Here is a 13,343-nt window from a genome sequence, read left to right on the forward strand (position 1 = left end):
TTTAGAGCGCTTGTCTTGAATTGTGCATTGGAAAGGGTTAGAAAGGAGCGCTTTGCTATTTCTAACTATTTATGAGAATTTAGAATCTAGGAATTCTACAACAAGGTGTTCAATAGAGCTTGATTGAGGAGACTTCTATGATCAATTTGTATGTTCATTAGTGGATTTCGCATAACCAAGACCGTTCTTCTCATTGATTACCTATTCATTACGTTCGTTGTTCTTACTTAGTTCATTTATCATCATTGCTCGTGAAAACCCCCCTCGTTACTTAGGTTACTACCGTCCTAGAGTATTTCCACTTAGGTTTCCAGTTATTAGTCCCTTTTTCCCTGTGGATTCGAACTCGACTTCCCTAACTACGTTTATTTGCAGTTAGCTTAGTTGTGATATTTTTGGTTGCATACGACTGAGGCACACCAAATTTTGGCGCCGTTGCCGGGGAATTAAGGCGTTACTTTTTAATTGTTTATCTTAGTAGAATTTATTTTAGGACTGTTCTTAGCTATCTTTCTTTGTTTGTTCGCTAGGGTATGATAAGTACCCGTTCTGCTAACAAAGAAGTTTTGCAGTTTGATCCAGAAATTGAAAGGAATATTTCCAGGTTGCGAAAAGAGGCAAAAACAACCCCTAGTGAATCAACGTACTCCTTCAATATTCAAGAAGAAGAGTAGATGGCTGACAATCGAACTCTAAGGGAACTCACAGCTCCCAACTTGAACCAACAACCGTTGTGCATTGCATACCAGCAGTTGGAGGAAGGTACTAATGTTGAGATCAAATCCGGTCTAATTCATCTATTGCCGGCATTCCATGGCATGAAGGGCGAAGATCCGAATAAACATCTGGCAGAATTTCATGTGGTTTGCACTAGCATGAAACCGATTGGGATGACTGATGAACAAATTCAGTTGAGAGCATTTCCTTTTTCTCTCAAAGATGCAGCAAAGGATTGGTTTTATTATCTTCCCCCAGGTAGCATAACAACTTGGGCAGATTTAAAGAAGTGTTTCCTTGAGAAGTACTACCCAGCCACTATTTCTGCAAGCCTTAAGAAAGCTATCAGCAATGTGGATCAGAAGGAAGATGAATCCTTGTATGAGTATTGGGAGAGATTCAAGAGATTGTGTGCTAGTTGTCCGTACCATGGGTATTCCGATCAAGACCTCATCCTATACTTCTATGGAGGTCTAACAGATGATGATTTGAGGATGGTGAATGCAGCAAGTGGTGGAGGGCTAGTGAATAAGACTCCAGGAGATGCAACTAGGCTGATTGCAGAGCTAGCAGAGAATTCTAGGCAGTTCAGTCAGAGAACTCCCACGCGCCGGGTGAATGCAGCAAATTCAAATACAACTGAGTTAGAGAGTCAAGTAGCTGATTTGACTTCTATGATGCGTGAGTTCATGGTGAACTCAAGGAATCCACAGCAACTGAATGCTTGTGGTTTATGCACCTCCACAGGACATCCCACTGATGCATGTCCTCAATTACAAGAGGAACAGAATGAGCAGGCCAATGCAATGGGTTTCCAAGGGCAAGGTCCGCAGAGAAGATATGATCCCTTTTCAAATACCTACAACCCAGGATGGAGAGATCATCCAAATTTGAGATATGGGAATTCCCAAGGAAACCAACAACATCAGCATGCTCAAGGTCAACAACAGTTTCAGCAATATAGGGCACCGTTCCTAACACCTCAAGGCCAAAGCTCTAATTCAGGTAATATGTCAACTGAAGAAATGATTAGATCACTAACTTCTAATGTTTCTACCATGCAGCAGAATATGATGCAGTTTCAACAAGAAACCAGATCAAGTATTCAAAACCTGGAGAATCAAGTCAGTCAAATCTCAAGTGCAGTAAGCCGACTTGAAGCTAAGGACTCTGGAAAGCTTCCATCCCAAACGGAGCTGAACCCTAAGCAACAAGTTAATGCAATAACATTGAGAAGTGGCAAAAAGTTGCAAGAAACTGTAGTTGCACCTAAGAAGGCTAAAGACTTGATTGGAGTTGAGAAGGAGGAAGTAGAACAAGAAACTAAGGCGAATCCTCCAACCTTTACCTCTTATGAGCCTGTGCCACCTTTCCCAGAAGCCTTGCAAGATACTCGAAGGTATGAGAAAGACAAGGATATTTATGAGACTTTCAGCAAATGTGAGGTAAATATGCCCCTCTTGAATGTGATTAAAAGTGTTCCTCGTTTTGCTAAGTTTATGAAGGAACTGTGTACGATCAAGAGAAAGCACAGGTTGGGAGGAAAAGAAAAAGTGAAGGTGAGTGCTCATGTTTCTGCAGTTTTCCAAAAGAAACTCCCAGAAAAATGTGGTGATCCTGGTATGTTTACTATTCCTGTTACAATAGGAGACACCACATTACACCGAGCCATGTTGGACCTAGGTGCATCAATCAATGTCATTCCCTACTCCCTGTTTAAATCTTTAGAACTTGGGCCTTTGCATGAAACTGGGGTAGTAATTCAGTTAGCTGATAGGTCCAATGTATATCCTAAGGGGGTAGTAGAAGATGTACTTGTTAAGGTTGATGGATTGATCTTTCCTGCTGACTTTTACGTCCTTGACATGGAACATGACAAACAAGCAGCCCCCATCCTGTTAGGAAGACCTTTCTTAAAGACTGCTAAGACAAAAATCGATGTGTCTACCGGTTCTTTGACTATGGAGGTTGATGGGAAAGCAATTGTGTATAACATTTATGATACCATAAAGTATCCTGTTGATACTCATTCTTTATATTCTATAAATGTTGTCGATCCAATATTGCATGATGTTTCTAACATTGATCATGGGGATGAGCTCCTCACACCTATTACTAATGTTGTGTCTGGTGATTGCTTGGATTCTTCTATACCTACTAATGTGCAGGTGAAGGTGGCGGAATTGAATGAACAGTCCAAGCTTCCACCTATACCACTAGGGGCAACACCCACCCCGTCATCATTTCCGGGCAAGAAATTATCCCAGGTATACCACAAAGCAAAGAATAAGGTGTGGCATGACAAGATGAGCTCCCGTTGGAAGGGTCCAATTCAAGTTGACAAGGTCTATCCGCATGGAGCGGTAGAAATTCGGAGTTTAGAGACCAACAACATGTTCAAAGTGAATGGAAAAAGGCTCAAACCCTACTTCGAGGGTTTCAAAACCGAGAACGTGGAGTGCATCGATCTCTACGAGCCATCAATGGAGTAGCGAAGTGGGATGAGCCGCGTCGAGCCAACGACGTAAAACAAAAGCGCTAATCGGGAGGCAACCCGATCGAAAATCTTCCCCATTTCTTCTTGTAGTTTAGTTTTTTATTTTTCTTGTGATGTGAAGAGTATTTTTATTGTGTTTGTGTAGGTGGATGCCTTGGGAGTATTTGTTATGCGCGAAGAGCAGCAAAAACAGAGCAAAACAGGCCAAAGGGGGGCTATCCCTGCAGTAGTCGCTGGCAGCTGCTCTGCAGCCGCTACCAGCGGGTCTTCCAGCAGCCCAACCTCCCCTTTTGCTGTCCCAGCCGCTGGTAGCTGCTCAAAAGCCGCTGCCAGCGGGTACCCCCCCTCCACGTTTATTTTTTCTAAAAAAAAAAAAAAAAAAAAAAAAAAAAAAAAAAATTTACGCAGTATAGCCGCTGCCAGCGGGTCTTCCAGCAAAGAAGATCCAAAAGCTCTGCTTTAGCCGCTGGCAGCGGGTCCCAAGCCGCTACCAGCGGCCTTTCCAGCCTTTCCTGAATTTTTCACCCTTTTTGACCCATTTCTTGATTTCTAAAATCCAATTCATCCTTCTTCTCTTTCCCTTAGCAATCCCACACTCATACTCCCAAACCCTAACCCAATCTTTCCTACACACAATCCCTTTCCCTCACTTTCAAAGACAATTCAACCTAAAATTGTTTCAATTTCTCAATTTCACACTTGGCATTTGAGGAATTGTGAGAACCTTGGTGTTTGGAGGTTTGGTGGTGTGTTCATTGTGCTTTGAAGAATAAAGTGTGAGTTGTGCAATTCATTCTTAAGCAATGGGAAGAGACAACAAGGTGATACTTCAAAAGAGGGTGAATCACCCTCTTTTCCCCAAGCAAGTGACTTCATGGGAATTAGGCTCACTACAAAGGAGCAAGCTATTTGAACTCCAACAACCCAAGAGTATAGTGCAATGCACAAAGTTCTTCGATTTGGAGGCATTGCAAGAGGTTGGTTTGGAGGAGGTGATGGAGCACGAGCGCACCTACTTATGTGAGGTATACATGAATTCCTTTCCACTTTGACTAAGGGATGTCAAGAATTTCTTTCAATTTTAACAATAAGAACTATATCATGCCTTATGCGGTAATTAAAAATGCTTTTGGTTGGAATGATCTTCCCATGGGCATTGGGGTCCCCATAGTTCATTTTTTCTTCTCGAAATTTTTGAAATCCTTGATAATGCCTAATCTTCCGGCTCCGGAGGTCCTTCTCCTTGAGGTTTTGCATCCTTCTTCCTTTCCCATACTTTTGTTTTAATTGTTGTTGTTCTTGCATTGAGGACAATGTTTCATTCAAGTAGGGGGGGAAGCAATTCTTGCATATCATTACAAATTGTATAGTTATCTTAATTTGATGGTTTTGTATAGCTATTTCAATTGTGTTTCAATGAAAAAAAAAATGCAAAATGAAAAAAAAAATGAAAAATGAAAAGAAAAAAAAGGAAGAAAGAAAGAAAAAAGAAAAAGAAACCCGCTAAGTCGAAAACCTGAAAAGGCGGCTTAGGCAAAAATGGGGGCCCGGTTAGGTTGAAAACCCGAAAGGGCGACCTAAGCAAAAAAGTGGCTAATGAGTGGGTGAGAAAGTGAGATTTGGAAAAAGATGAGAGGCTAGGATGAAAACCCGAAAGGGCTCCTAGGCAAAATGAGAGAAAAAAGAGAGAAATGTTCATGAATTTGATTTTTCAAGGAAATTTCGCATCTATTTGCCGGAGTCGGTGTCATAAGGGGAGGAGATATAAGGAGGTGTCGGGGTAGGTTTCATCTTGGTGATTTTGGGAGATAGTTGAGATTTTGGGGGAATTTGTTGATCATCTTAGGAATTTGAGAGCATGAGTTGTTTGTTTTCACTCTTGAATGTGGAAGTGTTTTTATGAGATTTTTGGTTAAGTTGAGTTTTTGTTTGCCCAATTTTATCAAAAATTTCATTTCTTTAGGCGGTTGAGAATATTCATACTCATGGCTATGCGTTTATCGTTCCAAGTTGATTTTGGGGATGAATTGATAAATAAGAAAAAAGGGAGATTCAAAGTGTGAAGTATGGGGGAGTGTGATTGTGATTGGTTGATAAGTACTAGGATGTTTTGTTGAGTTTGAGTGCATAGAGCTAGTTTGATTCCACCATCTTCTGTTTTGAACCTTAGTGAGGAGGATGTGTTTTATTCTCTAAGTTTACTCGAGGGCGAGTAAAGGTTCAAGCATGGGGGAATTTGATAAGCCTTCTTATCATGGGTTGAGAGAAGCATTTTAGGGTGTGTTTTGATGCTTTATATGTACTTTTGTTAGCTTTTGTGAGTTTTGGGCTGTGATCTCACTTATGTGCAAAAGGCGGGATTTATGAGTATAAGTGAGTGAGTGAGCTCGGGAACCAATGAAGAGTTATGTAAGAAGGATGGACCTTGGCTCGTGATTTGAGAGTTGTGATGGAGCATGGAAGAGCAAGGAAGAAAGCTTGAGGAAAAGGTGAAGCAAAGCAAGAAGAAGAAGCAAGGAAAGAAGGCGAAAACAGCAGGAACCGCTGCCAGGGCCGCTGGCAGCTGGCCAGAGCCGCTGGCAGCGGGTATACCAGAGTGAGGGGCTGCCAGAGCAGCTGCCAGCGGGTCCAGAGCAGCTGGCAGCGGCTCTGGCAGAAATTCGGGCTGTTTTGGTTAATTTTCAGCAATTTGGCTTTGTTTTGGCTCGTGTTTTGGATATTATTTTATTATTATTATTGTGTTATGTTATTAAAATATAGAAACATATAAATAGCTTAGTTTTAATTAAGTTTGAAGGAGAAAAAGGAGAATTAAGTTTTGAGAAAAAAAAGCTTTCTAGGGTTTTCTTGGAATTTTCAGAATTCTTTGTTTTGGAATTAGAATCCATGGAAGCTTAATCTTCCGGATTCTTGGTTAAAGATTGAAGCTTTTAGCTACGAATTGTGAGATCTTTCTTCTCTTAATATCTATTGAATATATATTGTTCCTTGAATTAATTTCATGATTTGCTTTAATCAATTGCTAGGTTAGAATTATTGGATTCGCTTGCATCTAATTAATCTTTCCAAAGTAGCAACTTTAGGTTATTGATGCATGCTTTTGGTTGATAACTTGAAGAGGGAATAATATTATTGAAGAAATTAGACCGCTTGTGTTAATTTATTCAATCCTTGTTGATTTCTCCGTTTATTTTCTTCTTGTGGATAATTTAGAGCGCTTGTCTTGAATTGTGCATTGGAAAGGGTTAGAAAGGAGCGCTTTGCTATTTCTAACTATTTATGAGAATTTAGAATCTAGGAATTCTACAACAAGGTGTTCAATAGAGCTTGATTGAGGAGACTTCTATGATCAATTTGTATGTTCATTAGTGGATTTCGCATAACCAAGACCGTTCTTCTCATTGATTACCTATTCATTACGTTCGTTGTTCTTACTTAGTTCATTTATCATCATTTCTCGTGAAAACCCCCCTCGTTACTTAGGTTACTACCGTCCTAGAGTATTTCCACTTAGGTTTCCAGTTATTAGTCCCTTTTTCCCTGTGGATTCGAACTCGACTTCCCTAACTACGTTTATTTGCAGTTAGCTTAGTTGTGATATTTTTGGTTGCATACGACTGAGGCACACCAATATGCTTTGTTTGAATGTGGATAACTTTCATTTGATTCAACTAGCTTTGTTTGAATGTGGTTGACTTTCATTTGATTCAATTAGGTTTGTTAGGATGCCATTGACTTTCGTTTGATTTAATTAGGTTTGTTAGAATGCCATTGACTTTCATTTCATTAGATTAGCTTTGTTGAATGCATATGACTTTCATTTGATTCAAAAAGCTTTGTTTGAATGTGTTTGACTCTCATTTAATTCAATTAGCATCGTTGAACGCATTTGATAGTCATTTGATTCAAAAAGCTTTGTTTTAATTACCTAGACTTTCACTTGATTCAATTAGCTTTTTTGAATGGATTTAACTTTCATTTGATTTAAAAATCTTTGTTTAAATGTGTTTGACTTTCACTTGATTTAATTACTTTTTTTAATTGCATTTGACTTTCAGTTGATTCAACAAGATTTGTTTGAATGTGCTTGACTTTCATATGATTCAATTAGCATCGTTGAATGGATTTGACAATCATTTGATTCAAAAAGCTTTGTTTGACTTTCACTTGATTCAAATCGCTATTTTGAATGCATTTGAATTTCATTTGATTGAAAAAGCTTTGTTTGAATGTGTTTGATTTTTATTTGATTAAATTAGCTTTGTTTGAATGTGATTGACTTTCATTTGAATCAATTAGCTTTGTTTAATGCATTTGACTTTCAATTAATTCAAAAAGCTTTGTTTGAATGTGTTTGACTTTAATTTGATTCAAATAGCTTTGTTTGAATGATTTTGACTTTCACTTGATTTAAATACCTTTTTTGAATGTGTTTGACTTTCATTTGATTCAAATAGCTTTGTTTGAATGTGTTTGCCTTCCATTGGATTTAATTAGCTTTGTTTGAATGTGGTTGATGATTAGGGGATTTTTATCCACCAATCACCGTCTGACAATTGGACTAACCAGGTTCCGCCACGTGTCCTTCACGTAGGCCAATAGGAGCCTGCCACGTGTCAGTCACAGATACGTCCTCTACAGACCAATTGAGACACGCCACGTGTCCACCCATGCCAAATGGGAAGACCGGCCAACAAGGCCCAATCCTGTTTAGAGGCCCGGTCAGCCCTAGGTTTACCCTAAACCTAAAGAGTGGCACGCTTCTCAAGAATATAAATACTTAATTAATCCTGATTAAAGGGGATTAAGCAATTAATGACTCTCACCTAGAGAAGTCTAAACACATTGATCACTCCTCCCCTAGAGGAACCAGATCTTCCCCCTATAATTTCCGCACTTATTACTCCTTAATCAGGTACTAACTTGACCGTTGGAGGCGGAGCTCACAGGAGTCTCCGTTATTTTGCAGGTACAGGCGTCCGGTTCCAGTCTCGGAATTGTAACTCTCCCGCAGGACATCAGAAAACCCCGAAACAGTTGACTTTTAATTGATTCAATTTGATCTGTTGAATGCATTTGACTTTCATTTGATTCAAAAAGATTTGTTTGAATGTGTTTGACTTTCATATGATTCAATTAGTATCGTTGAATGCATTTGACAATCATTTGATTCAAAAAGCTATGTTTGAATTTGTTTGACTTTCACTTGATTCAATTAGCTTTGTTTGAATGTGTTTGATTTTCACTTGATTTAATATGCTTTGTTTGAATGTGGATAACTTTCATTTGATTCAACTAGCTTTGTTTGAATGTGGTTGACTTTCATTTGATTCAATTAGGTTTGTTAGGATGCCATTGACTTTCGTTTGATTTAATTAGGTTTGTTAGAATGCCATTGACTTTCATTTCATTAGATTAGCTTTGTTGAATGCATATGACTTTCATTTGATTCAAAAAGCTTTGTTTGAATGTGTTTGACTCTCATTTAATTCAATTAGCATCGTTGAACGCATTTGATAGTCATTTGATTCAAAAAGCTTTGTTTTAATTACCTAGACTTTCACTTGATTCAATTAGCTTTTTTGAATGGATTTAACTTTCATTTGATTTAAAAATCTTTGTTTAAATGTGTTTGACTTTCACTTGATTTAATTACTTTTTTTTAATTGCATTTGACTTTCAGTTGATTCAACAAGATTTGTTTGAATGTGCTTGACTTTCATATGATTCAATTAGCATCGTTGAATGGATTTGACAATCATTTGATTCAAAAAGCTTTGTTTGACTTTCACTTGATTCAAATCGCTATTTTGAATGCATTTGAATTTCATTTGATTGAAAAAGCTTTGTTTGAATGTGTTTGATTTTTATTTGATTAAATTAGCTTTGTTTGAATGTGATTGACTTTCATTTGAATCAATTAGCTTTGTTTAATGCATTTGACTTTCATTTAATTCAAAAAGCTTTGTTTCAATGTGTTTGACTTTAATTTGATTCAAATAGCTTTGTTTGAATGATTTTGAATTTCACTTGATTTAAATACCTTTTTTGAATGTGTTTGACTTTCATTTGATTCAAATAGCTTTGTTTGAATGTGTTTGCCTTCCATTGGATTTAATTAGCATTGTTTGAATGTGTTTGACTTTTAATTGATTCAATTTGATCTGTTGAATGCATTTGACTTTCATTTGATTCAAAAAGATTTGTTTGAATGTGTTTGACTTTCATATGATTCAATTAGTATCGTTGAATGCATTTGACAATCATTTGATTCAAAAAGCTATGTTTGAATTTGTTTGACTTTCACTTGATTTAATTAGCTTTGTTTGAATGTGTTTGATTTTCACTTGATTTAATATGCTTTGTTTGAATGTGGATAACTTTCATTTGATTCAACTAGCTTTGTTTGAATGTGGTTGACTTTCATTTGATTCAATTAGGTTTGTTAGGATGCCATTGACTTTCGTTTGATTTAATTAGGTTTGTTAGAATGCCATTGACTTTCATTTCATTAGATTAGCTTTGTTTAATGCATATGACTTTCATTTGATTCAAAAGCTTTGTTTGAATGTGTTTGACTCTCATTTAATTCAATTAGCATCGTTGAACGCATTTGACAGTCATTTGATTCAAAAAGCTTTGTTTTAATTACCTAGACTTTCACTTGATTCAATTAGCTTTGTTGAATGGATTTTGTTTGGGGGTTTTCTATGTGTCCTTCGGGAGAGTTACAATTTCCTAGCAGACTTCCTTCTTACGCTTGTACCTGAACCTAGCAGACTTCCTTCTTACGCCTGTACCTGCACAAGTAACGGAGACTCCGGATGGGGGGTGGGAGTTCCGCCTCCGAAGATTAAGTTAGTATCTTTTCGAAGTGGAATAAGAACAGTAAAAGCTTCTCGGTTCGAGAGCGTTTCAGTAGGTTTGGGCTTTGTTTGGTTTTTTTGTGGTTGCCATTAATGTATGTCATAAATGAGGTCTACCCTTACTATTTATAGTAAGGGAGAACTGTACCTCAATTAGGGTATAAGGGACACGTGTCTGCAAAGGGATTGGGCCTTTGCAGACCGTTTAAAGATTGACACGTGTCAAGCCTTTATTGGGCCACGTGTCTTAGGGTATTTTCACCCTAAACATCTGCCCCTCACAGGTGAGATGTGGCAAGCTCACGTGTCATCTGTGACAGACGTAGGGTGCATGGGGTAAGTGACGGTTAGTCTGCTTCCCCCCTCTTCTTCTTTTTTTTTTTTTTTTTTGAATTTCAAATTTTCGTGCAGAAGGTGACTGTTCGCCTTCTGCCTCTTTCTATAAGTAGGGTGGCTACCTCTTTCCTCCGCACTTTTTATTTTCAAAAATTTCCTGAGAAGCTCTGATACCGGCTGCTTCTTTCAAGACTTTCGAGCATCCGGTTTTCGCAAGTACTTGACATCTGCCTTCCGGCTGAGTGCGGATTTAGCAAGGTACCGTTTGCATTCTCCCTCTTTTTGCCCCTAGATTAAGAACCTCACTCGGCATTTTGCCGCCTGGGTATATTTTGTCCAAAAATTTCTGAATTACCCCTACCTCATCCGGGATTTCCCGTGTGAGGTTTTTGAAATATTTCCCTAGTTGTAAAATGCCCTCATCCGTCATTTTGCCGCATGGGGCTGGCTTGGGACAAGTCCAAAAATCCCCCTCATCCGGCGTTTTGCCGTCTAGGATGTTTAATATAGTCCCATCCGGCATTGTGCCGCATGGGACCCCTTTGAGCCAACTTTGTTTTTATTCACACTAGTTATAAGTAACCCCATCCGGCCTTTAGCCGTATGGGGGTGGTTTGATCAACCTTTGCTTTCAAACATCTTTCAAATTGCCCCCATCCGGCATTTAACCGTATGGGGGTAGTTTGAGCAGCCTTGGCTTTTTCTCAAACATCATTCAAATTGCCCCCATCCGGCATTTAACCGTATGAGGGTCGTTTGAGCAGCCCTGGCTTTTTCTCAAACATACAAATAGCCCCCATCCGGCTTTTACCCGTATGGGGGTCGTTTGAGCTTCCTTGGCTCAAACTTTGTTTCAAATTGCCCCCATCCGACATTTAACCGTATGGGGGTCGTTTGAGCAGCCTTCGCTTTTTCTCAAACGTTGTTTAAATTGCCCCCATCCGGCTTCTAACCGTATGGGGGTTGTTTGAGCAGCCTTTAGCTTTTTCTCAAACATACAAATAGCCCCTATCCAGCTTTTACCCGTATGGGGGTCGTTTGAGCAGCCTTGGCTCAAAACTGTTTCAAATTGCCCCCATCCGGCTTTTATCCGTATGGGGGTCGTTTGAGCAGCCTCGACTTTTTCTCAAACGTTGTTTAAATTGCCCCTATCCGGCTTTTAACCGTATGGGGGTTGTTTGAGCAGCCTTTAGCTTTTTCTCAAAACATTATTCAAATTGCCCCCATCCGGCATTTAACCGTATGGGGGTAGTTTGAGCAGCCTTGGCTTTTTCTCAAACATACAAATAGCCCCCATCCGGCTTTTACCCGTATGGGGGTCGTTTGAGCTTCCTTGGCTCAAACTTTGTTTCAAATTGCCCCCATCCGGCATTTAACCGTATGGGGGTCGTTTGAGCAGCCTTGGCTTTTTCTCAAACGTTGTTTAAATTGCCCCCATCCGGCTTCTAACCGTATGGGGGTTGTTTGAGCAGCCTTTAGCTTTTTCTCAAACATACAAATCGCCCCCATCCGGCTTTTAACCGTATGGGGGTCGTTTGAGCAATTTCCAGCCCATCTCTGCTATCCCTCATCCGGGACTCCACCGCTTGGGGGGCTTTTAAATGAGCTTCCAATTAAACATGTCTGATCTATTTTTCTTTATTTCAGCTTCAAACACATTCGGAGATTTCCGCCTGTGTAGGTTTCAAGCCACCATCTCAGCAAATTCCAACCTCCAAAGGTACCGTCTGCACCCTTTTTCAATTCTTTTTGTTAATTTTCCGGTTGCATAGATAGGATATGGACCCTTCAATTATACACTCGGCACAGTTTACGACTGCTGTCAGGCGGTCACCAGGCACAGCTGAGTCTAGGACTGGGACTGCCGTCTGGGGGTATTTGGGCGAACCTTCACCTACCTCGAATCCGACCGTCTCTGTTCATGTGCAGGACAGAATGGCTCGGATAAGATGGACGGCAGTTGACCCGGATTACAAGTCCGACGACGCAGCCGAAGATCCGGCCGATCCCAGAAACGAGGACCAGACGGCAGGACCGTCTGGTGAAATTCCTTTGGAAGAAACCCTGGGGACTCGTCAAGATTCCCCGAGTGGTCCGAGCACACCGGGTGACAGCATATTAGAAGACTCTGATTCTAATGCCGAAGGATCCGGCGATGAATCTGCTGGAGAAGGGTCTGGGTCCGAATCTGAAGCCCCTGCACAGGAGGCTGAGCCTATTGTTGAAGAGGCCTACAAATGGCCGGCTAAGGGAGATCCGACTGACATGACCATGTCTGCAAGAGACGTGGTCACCCTTACTGCAACCCTTCCTGCCTTTCTTTTTAAAAGGAAACCAGTTGGGAAGGACTGGGAAATAAGAGTCCCGCCTGTTAATGCAGCCGTCGTATGGACGGACGACTTGAACCATGCCGATGATTTTTTCGGCTGTTATGAGGCGGCATTCAAAGCAGGCCTCCGGTTCCCCCTTCACCCCTGCATCAAGGACATATTGCTGGGGTATGACTTGGGCGTATGGCAATTGACTCCTAACTCTTGGGTCAATATTTTGGGGTACATTGCCGCATGTGAGCTGCAGGAGGTGAACCCCAGTTGGGAGGCTTTTGCACACATGCATTACCTCAGCCGGGCTCCGGGTGGGTGGAATGCCTGGTACACCCTTACCACCAACCAAGAATACATGATGACTTTGGAGAAGCCATCAAAGTGGACCAACTGGAAGAGCAAATTTTATGTCGTCTCTTCTCCTTCCACTTCCCTAAATCACCGGCTGCGGCGGTATAATAAGCACCCGGCATTGCTGGGCAAAAAATGCGCGCTCCCGAAAGTGCCGTCTGAGGCCTGGGACCAAATAATGGAGACGGGTCTCTTCCTCAAAACGACCCATCTGATGGAGGACGGTAGTGAAATCATCATCCCAAAGTTCTG

General features: G+C 40.4%; 1 protein-coding gene across 1 annotated transcript; it reads left to right on the plus strand.

Annotated features, from left to right (window-relative positions):
* The first annotated feature begins 674 nt into the window (after positions 1–674).
* LOC110724324 lies at positions 675–3,209 on the plus strand. The gene is made up of 3 exons (XM_021903744.1): positions 675–975; positions 1,225–2,162; positions 2,310–3,209. The coding sequence occupies exons 1-3, from the start codon at positions 675–677 to the stop codon at positions 3,207–3,209; spliced, it is 2,139 nt and encodes a 712-aa protein (XP_021759436.1).
* The last annotated feature ends 10,134 nt before the right edge of the window (positions 3,210–13,343 follow it).

Source organism: Chenopodium quinoa, unplaced genomic scaffold (genome assembly GCF_001683475.1).
Source record: "Chenopodium quinoa cultivar QQ74 unplaced genomic scaffold, ASM168347v1, whole genome shotgun sequence".
Taxonomy (NCBI): Eukaryota; Viridiplantae; Streptophyta; class Magnoliopsida; order Caryophyllales; family Amaranthaceae; genus Chenopodium; species Chenopodium quinoa.

Coding starts and splice junctions, on each gene's coding strand:
- LOC110724324 (XM_021903744.1), top strand. CDS start 675: ATGGCTGACAATCGAACTCTAAGGGAACTCACAGCTCCCAACTTGAAC. Junction 976..1,224: donor GTTTTATTATCTTCCCCCAG/GTAGCATAACAA, acceptor TGGTGAATGCAG/CAAGTGGTGGAGGGCTAGTG. Junction 2,163..2,309: donor AGACTTTCAGCAAATGTGAG/GTAAATATGCCC, acceptor GTTTTCCAAAAG/AAACTCCCAGAAAAATGTGG.